The sequence below is a fragment of the Psammomys obesus genome, unplaced genomic scaffold (assembly GCF_907164565.1).
Source record: "Psammomys obesus unplaced genomic scaffold, mPsaObe1.curated_primary_1811, whole genome shotgun sequence".
NCBI classification, from domain to species: Eukaryota; Metazoa; Chordata; class Mammalia; order Rodentia; family Muridae; genus Psammomys; species Psammomys obesus.
In genome coordinates, this window is record NW_026586463.1 from 3,012,300 (window position 1) to 3,035,161 (window position 22,862).

At 36.3% G+C, this 22,862-nt stretch overlaps 1 protein-coding gene across 6 annotated transcripts in view; it reads right to left on the minus strand.

The window, feature by feature from the left end:
- Nucleotides 1–22,862, minus strand: part of Erbin (erbb2 interacting protein) — a 97,195-nt gene that overhangs the window by 48,396 nt on the left and 25,937 nt on the right. For all 6 annotated transcript variants that reach the window (XM_055601969.1, XM_055601967.1, XM_055601968.1 and 3 more), the window contains 5 exons: nt 21,734–21,851; nt 6,942–7,020; nt 5,190–5,279; nt 3,800–3,856; nt 999–1,062 (listed from right to left, as the gene is read on the minus strand). In XM_055601969.1, coding sequence (XP_055457944.1) covers nt 999–1,062; nt 3,800–3,856; nt 5,190–5,279; nt 6,942–7,020; nt 21,734–21,851 — 408 coding nt within the window. The remainder of the gene's footprint in view (nt 1–998; nt 1,063–3,799; nt 3,857–5,189; nt 5,280–6,941; nt 7,021–21,733; nt 21,852–22,862) is intronic.

Sequence of the window (22,862 nt, forward strand, 5' to 3'; positions counted from 1 at the left end):
GTAGCCAGTAGAAAACTGTAGTATTTGGGATACCTTATACTTTTTCTAAAGTACTTTTGCATATTTTTAATTTTTATTTTTAATTTTATATGTATAGGTGTTTTGTCTTCATGTGTGTCTGTACACCACTTGCATACCCTGTGCTTGAAGAACTAGGTTTGAGTACTGGATCTCCTGGGACTAGTTGTGGAAAAGTACAACTTTGAAAGTAAATCTTTGAAAATAGAGTGAAATCCATCAGAATTCATCGTAAATTAGAATATGAAAATATAGGCTAGAGAGATGGATCAGTGGCTGAAAAAACTGGCTGTTCTTTCCGAGGATCTAAGTTTGATTTCCAGAACATGCTCTCAACACTATCATTTGAAAGCTGCCATAATTTTGAACAGACTTGTAAACATAAAATTTAAATATGATTTTCATAGTAATAAATACCATTTTGTAAAAAGCTATCTGGTTTATTTTCTGACCTATTTTAAAAAATTTACTTAAATTAAAAAAAAAAGTGCACACTTATACATTCCAATACAGTTCACTCAGAATACGGAGAACAAATCTAACTGAAAGATCTCAATGCAAACTCAAAAATCATAGTTTTCTTCTCAACAATTTCCCTTTTAACTATTAAGTAAAATCTGGAGCTAGGTCACATCAGCTGCATTTACTGGGTTTTCCCTCCACTTGTAAGCTGTCAGATATTTTGCTTACACTAATATATTAGTGTAAGCAAATATATATATATATATATATATATATAGAGAGAGAGAGAGAGAGTTATTTCTTCCACAGACTTCTCATTAATTTTCTATTTTGTCTAACCATTTGTCAGGTTTCCCTTTGGTTCATTTTTCCACTGGACTGGAGAGGTTTTTTTTTTTTTTGTTTTTGTTTTGTTTTTTAAGCACACACAGTTTCACCTAATTTTTAAGAGAAACACTTCCACATTGTGACCCTGATCAAATTCAGGACTCATGGTTAGTGAGACTACAAGGACTTACCACTTCTGTGAATTCATTACTTCCCAAATCCAGTCTTTCCAGCTGGGTCAGTCTATTCATGGTTCTATTGACAACGGAGTAACAAAGAATTTAACCATACAAAACATCAATTACACAGAAACTTTCAAGTCTCATGGTTAAAAACATACTTATATAATACATAGATTTTTTTTTTCCAAAGGTTTTGTTAAGAACACAAGCAGAATTAGATAGTAAGTTTACATTAAAGCAATAGGGGTTATAGAGATGGTGCTGTTGTTACTTTTGAGCAAGAGTACAAAATTAAGAAGCAGAGCATGGGAAAAACTCACTCACAGACAGTGTTCTAGTAAAAGTTTTAAAGCAGATTTTAAAAGGGGGTAATACAGGTAATGTGACAGAAAGAGAGAGTGCATTACAAGTAATCGCCATTTAACTCTGTTGCTATTGGCAACTTTGATTTTATTTGTACACTTCAGAAACCTCAGAAAAAATGCATACAAGAATAACATAAAAAAAAAAAGAATAACATGCTTCCTAATTCAAGAAGAAATTAAACTGCCCTTCAAACACTGTCAGTGCCCTTCAGAAACCTTCAGGCAGTATGAAGTTTCACCTAACTGTACATTAAAACAAGTTTTCCCACTGTTTTAATCACAAAACAGAGTTCTAAGATGGCTCAGTGGGTAAAGACACTTGCTGCCAAGTCTAACAGTGTTAGTTCTATTCCCAGGACCTAGCTGGTGAAAGGAGAGGACTGAGTCCCTCTCACTCTGTACTCACGCAAGCACACATACCTGCTTTATAAAATTTCAAATCTGGTCACATCATCGAAGTGCACATAAGTATCTTAATATTTGAAATCATGGCCTCTGTATTTATAGCTTATAAATTTACAAACATTTTAAGCATACAGCCTTTAAAAAGCGAAAAAAACTTACAAATTCATTTTTATAACCAACTGAATCTCCAAAGAGTTAAAATATATTGCATTGCCTATGGTATGAGAAGGTCCATAGGCTAAAACTTGCACATTCTATGTCCCCTCTGGGCCCATATGTTGTAGGTTTGGTCCCTAGTCTGTAGTATACTCAGAAGTGGGGGAACCTTTACAAAAGGAGTCTTGTGGGAGAAAGTTAGATTGGAGGAGGGCAAAGAAGGGGCCATTGGAACTCTACCATTCAACTCCTGCTTTTCTTTTTACTCCTAAAATGTCATTGTTTCTTCTATCTCACCAAGAGTGTGCTGCTTCCCCACAATGCCAAAAGCCAGGGATCAGCCAACTATAAGAAACACAACACACTGTGAGGACAATAAAACCTTTCCTCAAAGTCTGCATCAGAGCAACACAGTGTCAGCAGGAAGACACCAAGCCTGACGTTTGGATTCATTTCCAGAGCCCACACTCTATTAACTCATCCTCTGCCTTCCATAATCAAACTATGGCACAAGTGAGCGTGCACCCACGCACACAAACACACATGGAGGAGGGGATGGTAGGGGGGAGAAAGAGAGAGAATAAACAAAACTGAACATCTGTTTTCTATCAAAGTTTCTAGTTAGAAAGTATCTATGGTAGTGACTTTTCTTGTTACTGTGGTAAAACACTTGAATAAAGCAAAAAAAAAAAAAAAGTTTTTATAAGGCATTTGTCACAGTAGCTATTTAAATAAACATTCTTTACTTAGCTTTTTTCACATCTCTTCATGCCCAGTGTGGAGCTTTGAATTAAGCCAGTACCAAATCAGTATTACATACCTCATAAAATCATAATATGAACGCTTTTCTAATTTATACTTATTAGCACAACTACAAACTTCATCCACATAATAAAGCCAACCACTAGGCTTAGTACATTAACTTGTATTGAAAATCAAATATGGTCTCTGCCCTCAATGACATAAAATCATATGGAAGGGTATATATGCATGATGTGTATCTGAGAAGAAGAGTATAACAGAAAAAAGATACATTAAAATTAGTTATTACCCACCATGAAGCAAGAGCAATCAGAGGAAATTTAATGCCTGTAGGTATACTCTCTGAAATTCCATTTTTTAAAATAATTTATTTAATTTATTTTATGTGCATTAGTGTGAAGGTGTCAGATCACTTGGGATTGGTGTAACAGACAGTTGTGAGCTGCCATGTGGGTGCTGAGAATTGAACCTGGGTCCTTTGGAAGAGCAGACAGTGCTCTTAACCACTGAGTCATCTCTCCAGCCCTCTGAAATTTAATTTCTAAATATGGATAGTAGATCATGTTTAACCATAGATTAACTATTAAACTGTATAGTGATGCACTCAAGGTTCTAGTATTTGTTTAGCAAATGGCCAAAGACTACAGTCTATTTTGAATCTGTCTTTTAAATACATTTAAATTACTATTTGCTCTTAAAGGCACCATATCTTCTTGATGTTAGCTTATATTAAAGAAGCAGTTACTCATTTCTAGCTTTACAAGACTATAAAGCCATACAAAAAGTTGTGTAGTTATAAAACTTCATATGAAGAGCTCATGAATCACTCTGAATGATGCGTATGAACTCTAGCATAGAATCTCTCTGAGACTCAGATTTACTTAATATTTTACTTCTGTGTCACATATAAGGCTGTGTGTGGTTCCAAGAGGGATGAAAGTGTTATTACACTACCATATGAACACCAACAACAGAGTTGTATATTTTTGTATTTCATACCAAGAATCACGTAAAAGCATGTCTTTCAAAATAACACATACTCATATTTTAAATAAAACTCTGTTTTAGGACTTAAGGGTTAAAAATCTAAGTTGGATTTTAAAGGAGCTGCACATGACTTACTTAGGCAACATTTTCAACTGGTTTTCTCTAAGTTCTAGTATCTGAAGTTTAGTTAATCTGTAAAATAAAAAACAAATCAAGACAAAAGAATCAAATATAAGAAATTGCAATAACTAATGCCACATTCTAAATAAAGCAGCAACATTAACTAATTACTACATGTAAAGTAATGTTAAATGTGAAAAAAGGAAAAAATGTAATAGAGTTAGGCATGGTGGTGCAGCTTTAATCCCAGCACTTTGGAGGAAGAGGCAGGTGGATCTCTGCGAGTTCAAAGCCAGCCTGATCTTCACAGAGTTCTAGGCCAGTAGGAGTTACATAGTCAGACCTTGATTAAAACAAAAACAACCCAAAACAACCAACCAAACAACAAATAACACTGTGCTCTTCAAAATTAAAAGGAGAGAAAGAAATGTTTTTGAAATAGAGTTTCTCTGTGTGACAGCCCTGACCAGGCTGGCCTCAAACTCAAGAGAGCTGCCTGCCTCTGCCTTTGGAGAGTAAAGATGTGCACCACCACCACCACCACTGTCAAGTACAATTTAAAAAACATTTTTATTTCTTATTATTGTATGTGCATTATGTGTATGTGTGGGTGCTCATGTACCACAGCACACATGTGAAGGTCAAAAAACAACTTTATGCAGTCAGTTCTTTCTTTCCACCTTTATATGGTTTCAAGTTTCAAGCTCAGGATGCAGGGCTTGCACGGCAGTTGCCTTCACTAGCATAGCCTTCTCACTGGACCCAGGCAAGCTAGTTTAATACATTTTCAAAGTGACAAATTCCTAATTTTCACCTCTAGGAAAAAATTTATGCCGTTTACTAAAAATACCTATAAAACTGTTTACCACTCTAGGATTATAGGATAGTAATGCACACATCTAAGCAGAAATAAATAAAGGAACATTAAGGACCAAGAAGGGGAAAAAAAAAAGACTCCTGACCCTTGAGGGTGGGCACAGAGATGAGAGAGACCTCAGAGATTCCCCGTTCTTAAAAATTTTGATTCCCATGGGAAAACAGATAAAGCAATTGTCAAGTCACTTCAGAATTTTATTAATGATAACGCAGCATTCAGTCTCTCAAATAAAGGGTACTACTCAAAAAAAAAAAAAAAAAAAAAAAAGGGAGGTACTATTCCCATTAAAATATCTCATCTTGGCAGCTTAAACAGCATTTAAAAGAAAACTTGCCATTTACAGTAAATTTGAAACAGTAAATCCAAGTGGAAATAATTCAAAGGAACTATAAGAATTGCTATGCTTGGAAATAATTACAAAAGAAAAGCCTATGAACTGTGATTAATAAATGTTACTGAAGTGTTTTGCAGTTGTAAAAACTTGACAGAAGCTAACAAAATAAATGTCTTTAGAATAATATAATTTACCTGCCAAAATTAGCTGGTAAGAATTCAAGGAAAGCATCATTCAGATATAACTGGGTTAGGTTTAGCAGCTGAGAAAACCCATCAGGGAGCCTATATAAAATATAAAAAAATTAAATTAAGTACATATTTAAGATGTCAGTCTCCTACCAAAAATTTCTCTCAGAATTTGTATAATAGAGATAGCTTCTCAAAAAATAAGTTATCTTTGCACTTTTAAATTAAGCTGTCTTTTTTTTTGTAACAATTTACCTGTTGTAAAATTAATGTCTTTGTAAAAAGATAAAATGTCTTAGTGTCATGAAATCTACACAAAATATTACATTTAGAATGAGCCACAGAACTATATGTAGGACATTAACTATGAATCATTTAATGTCTCAAACAGACTTTTATCCAACATAAAATAAAAGGACTATATAAGGAATTTCTAAACACTAACAACACAGCAAGATGAATGGTTCTTTGTGGTGAAAACTGGTCCTATAGTATGTTAAGCTATAAACTGCCTCTTTTTCCCCACTGTAAAAACCAGAATCTCAAATGATGCCAAATGTCCCCCAAGGATTAAATAGCAAACTGTTAAGAATCACTGGGTATCTATTATTTTCAGTTTCAACTAATTTATAAATGATTAGGGCTGTAGAGCTTTATACTAAAGAAAAAAATCAAATAGATGAATGACAGACTAAGGACACATAAGAACTTATGTTCTTATTTTACACTTCTATTCACATCTGTTTATAAAACAAGTTACAGATATAAAACTTGATGCTAGAAAAAAATTCAAATGAGTATATATTTCATCTTTAGGTGTCTGTCCTGGATTATCACAAGCATGAATTCCCACATAGTAAGACATATCACACTTTGAATCATGTTCTTTTACCTCACAACATTCCACCATCTTCAACACCAAGTAAAGCAATTCCCTTTTTGGTAAAACTTCTCATGGAATAAGGGTTCTAGTTATACTTTTAACATGGTTATACTAAGTCGTGCTTCATTCTATTTATCCTTAGCATTAACATTTCAATGTTGTAAAATTTAACCCCTTTGGTGTAAGAAAACCTTGTCTTACAAAAGAACACATTCCCGCCGGGATACGTGTATCACCTGCCTTTTTCTTCAGTTTTCTCCCTTTTGTTTTGAAAGTGGCCCAGGTGATTCCATGTACAAATTTTAGTGTCACTTTTTACAGTGACTGAGATCTAGAGTATTCACATTCTCTCTTTCAGATCTCAAATTTGTATCTGTAGTAAGTGGGTAAGAAAGATTATTAGAAAGTGTTTAAAACTGAATCTCTGTGGAGCTGGAGAAATGGCTTAGGGTTTAAGAGCAATAGCTGCTCTTCTAGAGAATCCAGGTTTAATTCCCAGAACCCATGGATGGCTCACAACTGTCTATTACTTCAGTTCCTGGGATTCAAGGCTCTCTTCTGGTCTCCATAGGCACCATGCATGCATGTAGTACAGAGACATACATGCAGGCACGCTCCACATATGCAGCCAAAACATAGAAATCTCTCTCTCTCTCTCTCTCTCTCCCCCTCTCACACACACAGAGAGAGAGAGAGACAGACAGACAGAGGAGAGTATGCGAGAGACAGAGGAGTATGCGGGAGAGGCTCGCGTATGGTACACACACACACCCCACCTCCCCCACACCTAAATCTCTCCATCTACTATATAATTGTTATTGCTTTAAAATTGTTACAGTCAAAAAAGCAGCTTGTAATTCAATTGAAAGACTTACTTAGAAATAGGATTTACACTGGCCTCCACAATTGTCAAAACTTTACAATTTTTAATATTTTCTGGAAATTCTTGTATTCCTAGAAAACAAGCAAATTAATAGAATACATTAGAAATATATCAGTCTTGAAAGATATGTGTTAGAAAAGCCAAAATAATAATAAAGTCATGTGGAGATTCAGAAACTAATTACCAACTAAGAAAAAAACTCAGGAAACTGACAATAATGCAAATCAAGCCATTTTCACAGCAATCTGTCTCCGAGACTCTTAACTTTCTTTTATTTATCTTTTTATAACTGCTATATACTTTACTTTTTCTTCCTTTTATTTAGCACTTCTGGAAATTAGTACTTTTTCTACTAACTGATTAATGATAAAGATACAAAATGCAGAACATTTCTATTTTTTTCCTTGGGAGAGAAGAGAACTGCTTTTAAAGTGGTAGGCTCCATATTGAGCTGGTCCCTAGCATAAAGGAACAAAGCTGCAAACAAAGCCATAGGTAGAGAGGTGGAAATCTGGATGAGATATACCTTAAAATGCAGTTGCACCCTAAGGCAGTAGTGTCCACACTTAAAATAATTTCTCATGTTACTAATACGTCATTCCTCTCCTTTTTCAACATTCATACTCACCTAACCTAGTGATAACACTTACAGAATAACTATTTAAGAACCACAGTGATTTCTGCCTACTGTCATTTGTACGTTTCAAGAAACTACTAGACATTTTGGTTTCTGCATGTTCTTCAGACCAAGCAAGACAAAGGATTTCATTTTAATTCCCAATCTGTTATAGACCTGTCTAACTGAAAGACCTTTAAAAGTTACTATGATGATATCAAATCTTGATAAAAGATTTTAAGCACATAATTATTTCCTTCACTTACCACACCAAAAATATAGGAACAAATAATTCGTGAACTGGCAGCAGACTAGAGACCAATTTTAAGTACTAGTATCACTCAATTCTAAAAGAACACTAATTAGGAACTTTCAAAAAGCATTTTCAAATGAATTTTATATAGTTTTCATCACTAACACAGTAAGTTTTCACTATAAGGTTATTTAAGACCTTATCAAGAAGATTCTATATATAAAAAAAAAAACTTACTGTAACACTGAGTACAGTTCTACATGATAAAATGAATGATGCAAAATCTACAACTAGCAAATTATTTTAATCAAAACTCACCAAAGAACTGCATGTGGCAGAATATATGCTTAACATATTCAAGGCCCTGGGTTTGGTCCCTAGCATCACCAAAGGGGGAAAAAAAAATCACTAATATATTAAAAAATTAGTAGATTAAAAAGTCTGGGCATGGTGACATGCATCTTTAATCCCAGCACCTGGGGAAGCAGAGTGAAGAGGAGTTCAAGGCCAGCCTAGTATACAAAGTGAGTCCAGGAAAGCCAGGACTCTGTAACTCAGAGAAGCTCTATCTCAAAAAAAAAAAAAAAAAAACAAAAAAAAAACACCAATAGTAATATTGTCAACAAAGATTCCTCCAACAAAATGCTTCTAGAAGAACAAGGAGTAACTGAATCTGATTGATGAGTACCACCTAAATGAATGCTTTAGGGTAGTGATTCTCAACCTTCCTAGTGCTACACTCCTTGAACACAGTTCCTCATGTTGTGGTGACTCCTACCCACAAATTATTTTGTTGCTACTTTACAACTGCATTCTTGCTACTGTTATGAGTCATAACATAAATATCTGATATGCAACCCCTGCCGGACTGCAACCCACAGGTTGAGAACTGCTGCTTTAGAGTTATTAGCAGTTACCAGTTAGCCTCATCATGTAGCAACTGAGAAAAAAATACAAAACCTACAACTCTAATTTAATGATGGGAGGCATCAAAGAAACTTATATTAAGAGAACTGCTGCAGGTGCGGTGGCACACACCTGTAACCCTAGCACTCAGGGAGGCAGAAGCAGGCATATCTTTGTGAGTTTGAGGCCAGATTGGTCTACAAAGTGAGTGTCCAGGACAGCCCAGGCTACACAGAGAAACCCTGTCTCAAAAAACTAGAGAGAGATGAAGAGAAAGAGGGGGAGGAGGACAGAGAAACTGTTAAAGAAATGGCCAGTATGGTAAAAATTAATTATCAAAAAGGAAAGAAACTAGGTGGAGAAATCTGTCTTAAGAGACCTGACTAAACGTAGCACATCAAAGTAACAAATCCCAGAATGGATGTTGAGAATATATACTGCTGGTAAGAGCACATAGCCATTGTGGAAAATAATTTGGTGGTTCCTCAAAATGTTACATATATCGACTTGAGAGATGCCTCAATGGTTAAGGGCCTTGCCTCCTCTTCCAGAGGTCTGAGTTCAATTCCCAGCAACCACCTGATGGCTCACAACCACCTGTACTGAGATCTGATGCCTTCTTCTATTATGCAGGCATACTTTCAGATAGAGCATTCATAAGCATAAATTACATAAATAAACCTTTAAAAATGTTACATATAGAATTACAAATGGCCCAGCAATAATACCACTAGATATATACACAAGAGCATGTAAAACATGTTCAAATAAAATACTGTACATTAATGTTCATACTATTTAGAATAGCCCAAGTACCCAGTAACAGATGAATGTATAAACAGAACGAGCAGAATGTAGTATGTTCATGCTATGAAATTTTAATATATGGTAAAATATGAATGAGTCCTGAAAATACTACGTTAAGGGAAGGAACCCAGACACAAAAGGTCATATAATGTATGGTTTTATTTATTTGAAAAATCCACAATAAATAATAGTTTTTTTTGTTATCTGCAGAAACAAGGCTGATATGTTGTGTAGCTGTTTCCTCCAAATTGTGACTTTCAACTGAAGGGCCTACACTTAGAAGGCTCACCAAACTTTGGAAGAGTCACAATCTGGGGCAAGCCTCTCCCCAAGATTATGTAAGAACAGTGAATAATCACTGGGGAAGGGACACTCCAGTGGAGTTTCCGTACAAGCTGGGCAGGAAGCCAGGTGATGAGCCTTTCATGAGCTGTCACCAGCATTTTGGCAATGCAGCTGTCCAAGCACCCATACTTCTATAAGCAACCACAATAAAGTCACTGCCTCAGAAGTCTAGATAATGGTATCATTCTCAGCTGCCGTCCACTTCTTTGAGAAAATTTCTTTAAGCCTGGAGCTGACTGATGTTGGCTTCTTCTTCTCTCTACTTCCCCACAGGCACATGGTTCTGTGCTCAGCTTTTCCACATGAGTGCTGGAGATCCACAGTCAGGCCCTCATTCTGTACAGTGCTTGAGAATGACACCCAACTTCAACCTATGGCCTCTACACAAGCACACATGTACAAAGACATTCATCCTCTCTCACACCCCCCTCACATGTGTAGTAAAGGAAATTATTTTACCATACTTTACTATTTACTAGGGTAGGAAGAATACCACAGATAAAGTTCATTCTCACTACCTTTTGTCCATTCTCCCACTCTTATAGCTCTCTTACAACTTTAAGGTATAACCAGGCTTCATTCCTTGGGCTTTCCTCCATGCTTATAACTTTAGTGAATGTACCTAATCTTAGCCAATACATACCATCTATATAGTGACAATTCTCAAATGCATACCTCTAGAACTGTTTCTATGACTTAACTCCATACTCTTAAAAATAACTGGATGAGAAGTTGGCATCTCAAACAAGAAAGAAAGCAAGCAAATAAAAAGCCTGAGTTCCTGAGATAGCCTAGAAAATAAGAGAAAATCTTTGTCAGCCATACTTCAAACAAGAGTATCTTGTCTGAATATCTAGAAATATATAATTAGAAAAAAATTAATATACACATATACACAAACCTGCAAACAGTAAGTAGGTCAATGACTTGAACTGACAATTCTAAAAGGACATACAAATGCCCATCAAAGAAACATACACTACAACTACTTTGAGATCTACCTCACTCCAGTCAGAATGACTACCATCAAGAAAATAAATGTGAACTGAGGATGTGGCTCAAATGCTAGAGCCTTTGCCTAGAACACACAAAGCCCTGAGTTTGATCCCCAGTACCACAGAAAGTGAGTATAGTCACACACACACACACACCTGTAATCCCAGTACTTGAGAGGTAGAGGGAGGAGAATAGTAAGTTGTTGGTCAGCCTGGGCTACTGAAGACTCCATCTCAAAGTAAAAAAAAAAAAAAAAAAAAAAAGAAATGTGGGTGAGGGTATGGGGGCAAAGGAATAAGAAATTTATTCACAGATATAGTCACTATAGTAATCAGTTTAGAGGCTTTTCAAACACTGAAAACAACACTACCATTCAATCTCGATACACATTCTGGGGCATATATACCCACAGGGATCTTTACCACCCTATTCAGCGGTACTTGCACTTCCACATTCATCACTGATCTTTTAACAACAGTAAGGAACCGGAATCAGGCCAGATTACCATCAGCAAATGGATGGATGATAACAATGTGGGGAATATATACAAAGGTATTTTATTCAACCACATAGACAAAAAATAAAGTTATGAAATCTGTAGGAAATGGTAAGAATTAGAAAGCATAAAATGAGGTAACCCATACTCAGGAGGACATCTGTTCTCTCTCATAGTCAAATACCAGCTTTCAGTGTTCTTTTTATTTTCTTTGTATAGGTGTTTCTTTCCTCTGCATGTATACCACACACATGCCTAGTGTCTGGAGACCAGAGGAGAGAGAGCATCAGATTCCCTGGGACTGCAGTTAAAGGTGATTATGAGCACTGGTCCAGGATGAGTCATTTCTCCAGCCCAAAATATATAGTTCAGGCTGGCCTCTAATTCCTGAGCCTCCTGCTTACTCCTTTACAGTGTATTCTACCAGCATGAGCTACTACAACCTGCCAAATATCAGCTACTAATTGTAAAGAAGCCCTTGCCTAGGAAGGGGAGAAGGCAAAAGAGCTTGAGATATTAATGTGGAAGGAGGAAATACTGTGGGCAATAAAATACAGATAGAAAAAAAGAGAAGCAAGGAGATGGAAGGGTATCTTAGAGCTGGGGGTAATCAATCAAAACAAAAAGATTTTGAAAATGACACAAAGAAACCTGTTTCTTAGTAAACTAATTGAAAATTATTCCTGAGTTGAAATTGAATCTAACAATTCCTCCATCTCAGCTGACAGCAATCTTTGTCTTTCCAGTTGCACGATAAAAATCAGTAAGATCATTTGTAACTCTTCTCACATTGACGTGCAATCCCTCATGAAACACTGATACCTTCAAGGATAACTATAGTCTGCCCACATCTACCACTATTATCTCCAAGACTAAAACTGTATTTGAATTGCTTGTTTTCCACCTGTATACTCACAGACTCTTAATATACATAGCTAAACCTAAATACCAATGTGCATACAAATGCCTACAAGGCACATCATCAGTTTCTCCAAATCACAACCTCTTTCTTTATTCCTAATATAATCTCATTTAGCTTATACCAGCGATTTTCTCTTCCTGGTGCACTTATTTCACATACCTACATGGCAAACTTCCTTACTTTTTCAAATCATATTCCCAAAGAGACTTGTACCTCTTGTACAAGCTTGTACCTGCACAGTACAAGTGTTACCTAGTCTGGGAGAGATTACAAAGATGGAAAAAATTAAAGTGAACAAAAGAGAGAAGCCCTGAAATGCCTCAAAATGCTAAAATTCCTTTCGTTATTTCTTTTAACTTTATTTTATGTGCATTAGTGTTAAGGTGTCAGATGGCTTGGAATGGGTATTACAGACAGTCGTGAGCCACCATGTAGGTGCTGGGAATCGAACCTGTGTCCTTTGGAAGAGCAGCCAGTACTCTTAACCACTGAGCCATCTCTTCAGCCCCTAAATATTCTTTTCTTGATTACTATATTTAGACAATAACTTTTGCTTTGCTGTAGTCTGCTGCTCCTACAGACAAGATTTTAACCAAGACAATTAAGAAAATTTGCTGTAATTTCTACCTACATAGCATTTCTATAGATATTTCAAGTAAGAATACTAAAATATCAATGAATCATGTTTATGGCCTAATCACATATAACCAAGTACGACCTTTGTCTTTTCACAGATAAAACCTAAAAAAGTTGGAATCTCACAAGAAACTCCATTTACGGTAAAAGATGTGTCCTTTCTCTGAGTATGTTTTGTTTGTTTGTTTAAGGAATGTTTTCACTCTGTAATCAAAGCTGTCTTGGACTCACTGTGAAGCCTAGGTTGGCTTAGAAACAATGTCATCCTCATGCCTCAGCACTCCAAATGCTGAGATTATAGGCATGAGTGACCATACCCTGCTTAAAAGACATGTCTTAACGCTCCTGCCCAACCTTTCAGATTATTCTATCCAAGGCACTTCAGCAACTACCCTGGGATCTGACATTCCAAAACAGGAGAAGAAAACGGAAAGATGGTTCATTTGCCACATAAGCATGAAGACCAGAGTTCAGATCTACAAAACCCACATAAAAAAGCTGTAATGCACACTTCTAGTTCTATGCAGAGAAGCATGAGATAAGAAAACCCTGGGGTTTGCTGGCCAGCCAGTCGAGCCAAACCAGTAATCTCCAGGTTCAGTTAAAGAAGGCATTTCAAAAAAATAAGACAGAGCCAAATAATGTCACACACACAAACTTTTACTTCCAGAACTCAGGAGGCAGGGGCAAGTAGATTTCTGAGTTCTAGGCTAGCCTTGTCTACATAATAAGTTCCGGGGCAGCCAAGGCTGCAGAAAGAGACTGTGTCTCAATAAAATTAAAGACAATGACTGAAGATATCTGAATCTGAATGATCTCAGGCCTCCACACACACATAAAAACACACAATAAAATAAGAGGGAATAAAGTTCTCTCCAAAACCTTTTGAAGTAAAACTTCAGAAGCCACTGAAAATTTATATATATATATCAATTGCTGATACACAGGTGTGAGTCTAGAGAAGTCCATATTCATACTTGGGTATATTCTGTCCCTTCTGAGTGCTTATATTTTTATTACTCAGTGTGCTTAAATCTGTTTAAAATCTCTCTCTTTCTCTTTCCCTCTCTTCTTTTTCCCTTGAGACAGGTTTCTCTGTAAAGCCTTGACTGGCCAGAAACTTTTGCCTCTGGGAGGCAAAAGGTAGAACACTTGGGAGGCCAAGTGCTAAGATGAAAGGTATGTACCACCACCTCCCAGCTGAAAATATCTTCTCAATAAACTCTAACTTTGCTCTTCATACTAGGTTGTTCTGAATAAAATTCCATTGTGGGATACAATGAAGAACCAAGGCTTTGCATGAGTAGTGGTATTATATAGAATTCCAAAGTTGCTATAGGATACCCCACATCCAATGACATAGTCAGCTCATTTTATTCTTATAAATGCAAACTAATTGGAATTTTGTCACAACCTACTTAATTCTCAGTTTCAACCATCAGTGGATGGCTAGTCTGAGGAAAATTAGCTGGCCAATTAAGAAGGAGAAATTAATGTTCTGCTAAACTACTTCACAGGACATTAGTATCAGACTAGGCCACTCTGTAAGTATAACAGAGCAAGACACAAACAAATCTGTAATCAATTCAAAACAAAGACAAAGCATGACTGTTGTCAAAACCAAGAAGTACGAAGGAAGCATTTCTTATTCCAGTTAAGACATGATTACTGTATCTTAACCAATGATAGCTTTACCCTTGTTAGAGTGTGTCCTACAGTAAGGTTTAAGATAGTCATTCACAGTGTTAACATAGATTTCAATTGGAAAACTCTCTTTCTCTTAAACCTTCCCTAAAATTACTAAGTAAACTGAAATCTAAAGCCCAAATCCTATGTCTTATATATATTATTGATTCAATTAAATTCTCATGTTTAGGGTTTCCCACTGAAAGCCTAAATTTTTCAATCATGTAAATACCTCTTTTCCAATTTAAATGTGTTCCGTTCAAACTGGCAATCCTCCTGTTTACTGAGCAAACACATTACCCAATTAAGCCATCTCAACCACACTCCCAAGTACTTTAACCAGAAACTATACTACCTGGCCATCTGAAAACACAGGAAGAAGTATATAAAAGACCAACAATTATATGTCCAAGTTTTTTGGCTTTTTAAATAAACAAATACAACTTGCTGAAGCTATTAATAATAAAGTGCCCACAGTGTTTCCTGAATCATTCCAAATAGAGAGAAAGAGCTAAAAACCTCAAAATGGTACCTGGTATGTTAAGATATATTCAAATATTAAACAATTGATATAAAAACTTAAAAGGACACTATATCTTAGATATAAAAGTTTAGATTTAGTGTTAAAACTGAAAAAACAAACTCTTCTCAGAATACAAAACACATTTATATGTATGGCGGTGGTTCAAATAAACCCTAAATAGAATTTTAGTGGCAGTAAGATAAGATCACATATGTTGGTTAGGGTTTATCAACATTACACAAACTAGAGTCATCTGGGAAGCAGGAACCTCACAACTGAGAAATGGTCTTCATAGACTGACCTACCGGCACATCTGTGGCAGTTTCTTAATTAATGGCTGACATGGCAGGGCCAAGACCACTATAGGCAGTGCCACTACTACACAGGTAGTCCTGGGTTGTTTAAGAAAGCAGGCTGAGCAAGTCATGGAGAGCAAGTAAGCACCCATCCTCTATGGCCTCTGCTTCAGTTCTTGCCTCCAGGTTTCCTGTATGGGCTTCCTTTGATAATGGGCTATAAGTATAAGCTAAAATAAACCATTTCCTTCCCAAGTTGCTTTTGGTCATGGTGTTTATCATAGCAACAGAAAGCAAATGAGGATACATACTAACCTTTTATTTATACAAAATATCATGCAATCAAAATCTAACTAACAAAATTCAAATTTCATCCAACCAGCCACACTGGTTTACCTCCAAACGGATGTTATATTGACTCTTTCATAAAGCAGATTGGTAAAAATATACACATTAGGGTTAAATATTACAAGTTTATCACTCTAGCTCCCAGTATGTAAAATTCGTTAATTACATCACTTATAATGATGACCATAAGGAATTAGAATGAACAGAAATTATTAAATAGGTAACAGGTCTGACATTATCATAGTCTTATCTGTTCCTCAACTTTATTTACTAACAATAAACTGTAGCTTCATTCAGGAATCAGTTAAAGATGAAAAGCAGAGGGCTGGGAACAGGGCCAGACACCTGTGACCCTAGCTTCAAAAGAGGTAGGACTACCATGCTTGATGTCATTCTAGTCTATAGGGTCAGCTCCAGGCCAGTCTGCACTACACTATAGGACCCTGTCTCAAAATAAATACACAAATAAAAATATATATTGCTGGGCTTGGTGATGCACACCTTTAATCCCAGCACTCAAGGGAAAAGGGGAGGAGGGGCAGGCAGATCCCTGTGAGTTTGAGGCCAGCCTCATCTATAAAGTGAGTCCAGGACAGCCAGGGTTCTGTTACAGAGCAAAACCCTGTCTCCAAAAACCAAAAAATAAAAAATATACATTTAAAAAAAAACTAAAAAAGAAAAATATAAAGAATGAGTAAAATACAAGGAAATGAGAGTAATCAAATAGAAAAACAAAGAACACGTCAATTTCATTATTTTAGCTAACATTAGTTGCAAGAGTTTGTCAGCATTAATGTCAATTCTCAAAGAAGAATACTATTTAAACACTTATTCTAATATTTCAATTACTTGAAATGTTTTTTTCTAAATCTTCAAAAATACTCATGAGCTCAAAGAACCATTTAAGCAAGTGTTTGATATTAGCAAGAACAGAACAAAACAGATAAAACTGCTCTGACTGGTAAGGCAGAGACTTCCTACAGGCTACCAGCCTGCCATGACTACATTAGTGTTATCAGCCTTTATGTTGTATGAAAGTCTAGAACACAAACAGAATGATACTTCGGTGCCTAAACACAGCCCATTTTACTGAATGCTGAGGATCTAACCCAAGGAAGTGCTCTAGTAACTGAGCTCTATTTCCAGAACACTTCCTAATACTTTAAGATCTCTGTAAAAAGACCACAGGTTGCAAACCTTTTGTGATCAAAGTGCAGATTTTATAAATTCTAAAAATCAAATAAATTCCAAAATTCCCAATGCTTTGGTTTAAATAACTTACCAACATATGTAAAGATGTGACAGGAAGATCAGGACACAGTGGAGCATGCCTTTAATCACAGACAGATGGGTCTCTGTGAGCTTGAGGCCAGCCTGGTCTACAAAGTGAGCCCAAGCAAGCCAAGGACACACAGAGAAACTGTCTCGAAAAACAAACAACAAAAAAAGACCCAGGAAACAAAACAAAATTTTTATCCACACCATTCTTTAAATTTCTCACATAACAGACATTTATTTAACCTGAACCAAACTCTGAAAAAACATCACAAATAAAAAAACCAACTGTCCAGGGCTCTTAAAAAATAGTATGATGCAATAGGCAAACTGTTCAAGATTTTAAAAGAGACACACAACTACTAAGTACTAAGATCTTTAACGGAGAGGACAAAAAGAAAAGGGCTAAAGTAGTAAAGAGGGGGCAATATGAAAACCATGATGTCAAGTTTTTGACAATGAATACTGATTTTACAGTTTTTGTATTTATTAGGAGATGCATATTCCAGCATTTGAGATTAAATTCATGGTGGCTGCAACTTAAATTTATAGATTCAGCAGAAACAAATTTTATATAAGGAACAAGTATAAATACTTTTTTTCTAGATAAATTTAAATATATAAACACAAGATAAAAAAGGGAGAAAAATGCTAACAACCAGTGAATACAGGAGTATTTTTTCAAGTCTTAAGGATAATTTTAAATTAACTTATTTTTTTGTATTATGTGTCTGAGCATTTTGCCTGCATTTAAGAATGGACCATGCATGTTGTGTGGCTAGTGCCCAAGGAGATAAGGGCATCAGAACCCCTCAAACTGGAGGTATGAATGGTTGTGAACAACCACATGAATGCTGGGAACTGAACTCAGGTCCTTTCTAAGAGCAGCAAGTATTCTTCCCTGTTGCACTACTGCTCCAGCCCCGAGTATGAATTTTTAGAGCAAAGAAAAAAAAATTCCCAAGATATCCTTAATAATGAATCCAATCAAACAAAAACTATAAATGTATTTAAAACATATTTTTCTTAAAAGATGGAACATTAAAGTTTAAGTCATAAAGTTAAATGACTCTATAGTTAAAGTAAATAGTGAGTCCTCCACTCTGGGTGTGAGGATGGTTTGTACAATGCTTTTTGTTTTGTTTCGTTTCAACAAAGTCTCCCTCTGGGACCTGGAGCTTTCTACTAGGTTTTCTAGCCAGTGAGCACCAGTTATCCACCTGTCTGTACCTCCTCTGTGTTGGAGCTACATGCTCACACCACAGAACCAGGCTTTTCTGCATAGGTGCTGGGAATGGAACTCAGCTGCATGTTCGAGCAGTAGGCTCCAATGTCTGAGTACAATGTATCACTCATGTGTCTGTGGCGATACTGGTGTAAACAAACCTGTGCTGTCAGAGAAAACTCTAGCCTGGCAGTTAAAAACAGCACATACTGCCAGCTCACTGTTACTGGGTTATATATTTACTATGTTATATACTATTATTTCCTGTAATAATTTTAAAGAACATTTTATGATTTGGGCATTATATTTCCACAGGCCTGTATACTAAAGGTTTTATTGACTGTTAGTAGACTGTCGACCCTTTAGGTGGGTAGGGCACAGTTGATAAAAATATTACAGCGGCACTCCTCCCTTCTCTGTCTGCTTGCTGGCTGCCTGGGATGATCAGATTCCCAACACATGTTCCTCCTATGATGTACTGTACCACCAGCAGCTGAAAGCAATGAGGCAGGAAACCATGTATATCTCAAACTGTAGAAATGAGTCAATATAAATCTTGGCTCTTTTCTCAGGTATCTTGTCACAGCAGGGAAAACAGCACAGAACTTCCTCCTACTTACTAAGCAAACATTTACTGTATTCTAATCCAAGTGGCATTCTCATACCCCCCACGTTTACCACTGCTTGATTAGATTACGAAACCATATACACAACCAGCAAGACAGCTAACGGTAAGGATGCAGTAGCAGCACTCATACCGTGGTACAGGCTTTCTCACTGGACTTAGGAAGCACTCAACAAGAGGGAAATCATGCCTGACAATGGAGAGCCTCCCAACGACCCAGGGCTAGTTAAGTCATGGTCTTGAAGGAGAACCTACATCTGCCACTTTAATAAACTAGCATGATCTCTAGCTACACTCTAAATATTTGTCCCTATGCCTACCGTCCCCATTCCTCATCAAAGAAGAAAGAATCTTCCCTTTGCAACAGAGATCATTATGGAAAACCCACAACCAATCAAAACATAGAGGAATACTGTGGTGTCCAGTACTGACTGATAAAACTACAACAACTCCTGCACCTAAGACCCGGGCCACTGGAGGAGAGGGGGCAAGATGACCGCAAGAACCAGAGCAACAGTTAGCTTGCTGTGAGGTTCTGACCCTAGAGATGTCAGAGAAGCCACGTCCATCAAGTCTCCAAAGCCTGACCACCTAACAAGACCTGAACAGCACCAACACACACGCTAACACAAAAAGGAAAAAAACAAAACAAAACATGAGACCTCAACCCTAGACGAAGAGCCTCAAAGACTAGGTGGGGTGTCACAGGCCTTTGATCCCAGCACTTGGGAGTCAGCGGCAGGTGTATCTCTGTGAGTTTGAGACCAGATCTCTTTTGAGTTTGAGGCTAATCTGGTGTACACAGTCAGTAACAGCACAACCAGAGCTATGTAAAGGAACCCTGTCTCAACCCCCTAATCATAAAGACACGCACGCATGCACGCATGCACACGCACACACATCCTACAAACAACTAAAAAATACACACAGCCAGGAGCAGAGGCGCACGCCTGTAAATCTCAGCACTCAAAGAGGCAGAGGCAGGTGAGTTCGACACCAGCCTGGTCTACAAAGCCAGTACAGGACAACCAGGGTTGTAACACAGAGAAATCCTGTATTAAAAATCAGGAAGGAAGGAGGGGGGGAAGAGGGAAGGAGGGAAAGGAAGGGATCGAAAAGAAAGTAAGTCTTCAAGAAAGAAACCCCAAATTGGTTATCCAATATCAAATGGTCAGCCCTAAAGTCATATAAACACAAATAACAAATAGGCTAAGAAGGCTGTATTTATATTTATGTAAGAACAATTAGGAAAAAGAGCCCATGAATTTGAAAGGGGAGGATTAAATAAGAGGGACTGGAGGGAGAGAATTATGTAATTTAAAAAAATTTAAAACTGATTTTTAAAAAGACTACTTCTATAATGCTCACCACAGCATAATCACCTGTGGTGTACTTCTCAGAGAAAGTTGTACCTATATGGTCATTAAAATTACTTGTACTAAGTCGTAATGAGAGCAATCAGAGAACAGAAAGAAATGAAAAGGATTCATATTAAAATGGAACATACAGAACTCAGTTATATTTCTATATGCTAACAATAACCTATCAAATTTTCTTCTTTTAAGGCAATCCCATGTGTAATACTTAACATCAAAAAAAGAATTATACTAAAAACAACAAAGCTCTGATGAAAGAAACCAGAACTGTAAATAAATGAAAAAAGACATCCATGTTTCCAGATCAGAAGGAACAGAACTGTTACAATGTTCAAGCCATTCAGTGGCCTGTTGATTCAAATGCACTACCAAAATTCTGACATTTTTCAAAAGAATAGAAGAAAATAATCCTAACAGAGAATCACAAGAGACTCTGGATCAACAGTAATCTTGAATAAAAAGAACAAAACTACGGGCCTCACACCATTTAACTTCAAAACTTGCTTTGCAAGCTCTGATAATGAAAGAATATGGTACTGCTGTAACAGATGACTATCAATGCAACAGAACAGACGGCCAAAAATAAATCCACGTATGGATAGTCTATTGATTTCAACAAAGGTACGAAGAACATATCACAAGGAAGAAAGCAGATGTCCCTGGATAGACAATAGGACTCAAAGCACAAGACCAGATAACTGTGAAAATTTAAGAAGCAGAGGAATCCTAGGCAATGGTTTTCTAAAATATGACACCAAAAAGATAGACAAATACAAAAATAAACCAGTTACATAAAACTATAAAGCTTTGCATAACCAAATAAGCAATAGATAAAAGTTTAAATACAGTTGTCTTGTAAGCCATGTGACTTCTGAGGGAAAAGAGAATAAAGGTCTACATGCCTATTGCAGTATTATTCACAATAGTTAAGATGGAGAATCAACCTGAACTTCCATGAATAAATTAATCAATAAAGGAAACATAGTATATATGTACAGTGAAATACCCTTCATTAAAAATGAAAAGAGAACTAATCATTTATAAAGGGACAAACTCAAAGAAGCATTAAGTAAAATAATAGTTAGCAGAAGCTAGGCAGTGTAAGGGAAGTACGAAGATTAAGACGTTGATCCAGGTATAAGCTTTCAGTTAGGAGGAATAAATCTGAAAGAATCATTGCACAATGTGGACTATGATATACTTAAAGTCTACTTATTTTCCAGCTGTTTTGAGGTATCATAGATGTTATATTTATAAATAAATTCTAAGCCAAGGACATGACACTAAATTTTACTGCATCATAAAACTTTTGAAATGGGAAACATGTTTTTGTATTTATGTAGAATGGATTCTAGGTTAAGCTAATATATTCCAATCTGACTTTTAAACATTTGGAAAACAGAAATCCTAACAATGAAATATGTCTCCAAAGACAAGAATTTGGAGAACTTACCATTTTTGCTGACATCCAGTTCCCTGAGATTAATAAGATTTGCAATGGATGCTGGTAATGTTGTTAAATCATTGTCTGGCAAACTTAGTTTATGTAGAGACTGGCAATTAAAAAGTTGCTAGAGAAAAAAAAAAGAAAAAGAATTTTTATTATCTTTCACATTTCTTTAGGTATTTTATTATTCTGGGTATGTTACTGTGGGTCTGAATAAACCTGAATCACTTAGAATGACCCACACTTCTAACCTAGAAAAACTGCACACAGTGAGAATAAGTATATAAAATACATATGACTATATTTTCTGTTGAAGCTGTCAAAGCATAAGATGGCTGTTACATATTATAAGCTCTGGAGCTTGTCTTTCAATCAAACTTATTCCAAAAAAAAAAAAAAAAATCCATATGGAAGAGCATGTCTTGAAAACTATGTAAGTTTTAAGTCTGAGTTAGATACATGTTCAGTTACTTGTAGTATTACAGTCAGCATCTCTCTTGTACAGGCCTCCTAAGTTCCTACTTATGACTAATCTAGGTTTTCCATATTGTCAGAGATCTAGTCATGGAAAAAGAACAGATTTGTTGGTGTACATAATAATGATGAACAGTAAGCATAACATATGCTACAATCACACTGTAGGTGTGATTCACAACCATGGAACTGGCGACCTTTTACTATTTTTCCAGAGCTGTTATAGACCTCTCTACAAAACTATCAAGAATAAACAGGGCATAGTGGCTCAAGCTTATAATTTCCCAGACCTGGGAAGCTGAGGCAGGAGGGCTACAATGAAGTTTGAAGCTAGCCTAGAGTACAAAGTGAGATCCTGTCTCAATAAAGTTAAAAAAAATTTTTTTTCAATGGAAGGGGAGGAGGACCTCCCCTATCAGTGGACTGGGGTAGGGGCATAGGAAAAGAGGGAGGGAGGGAGGGGGCCACAGCTAAGATACAAAGTGAATAAATTTTAATAAACAAAAAAATAAATTGAAGAAAATTCATTACCTAGGACAGCAGTAGCTTTAAAATATTTTTAGTATTGGATCATCAGTATTAAAAGCCTTTAAATACTGTCATCCATAATGCTCACAAACATAAAATCTAAAACAACTATTTCATAAAACAAGGTGCATAT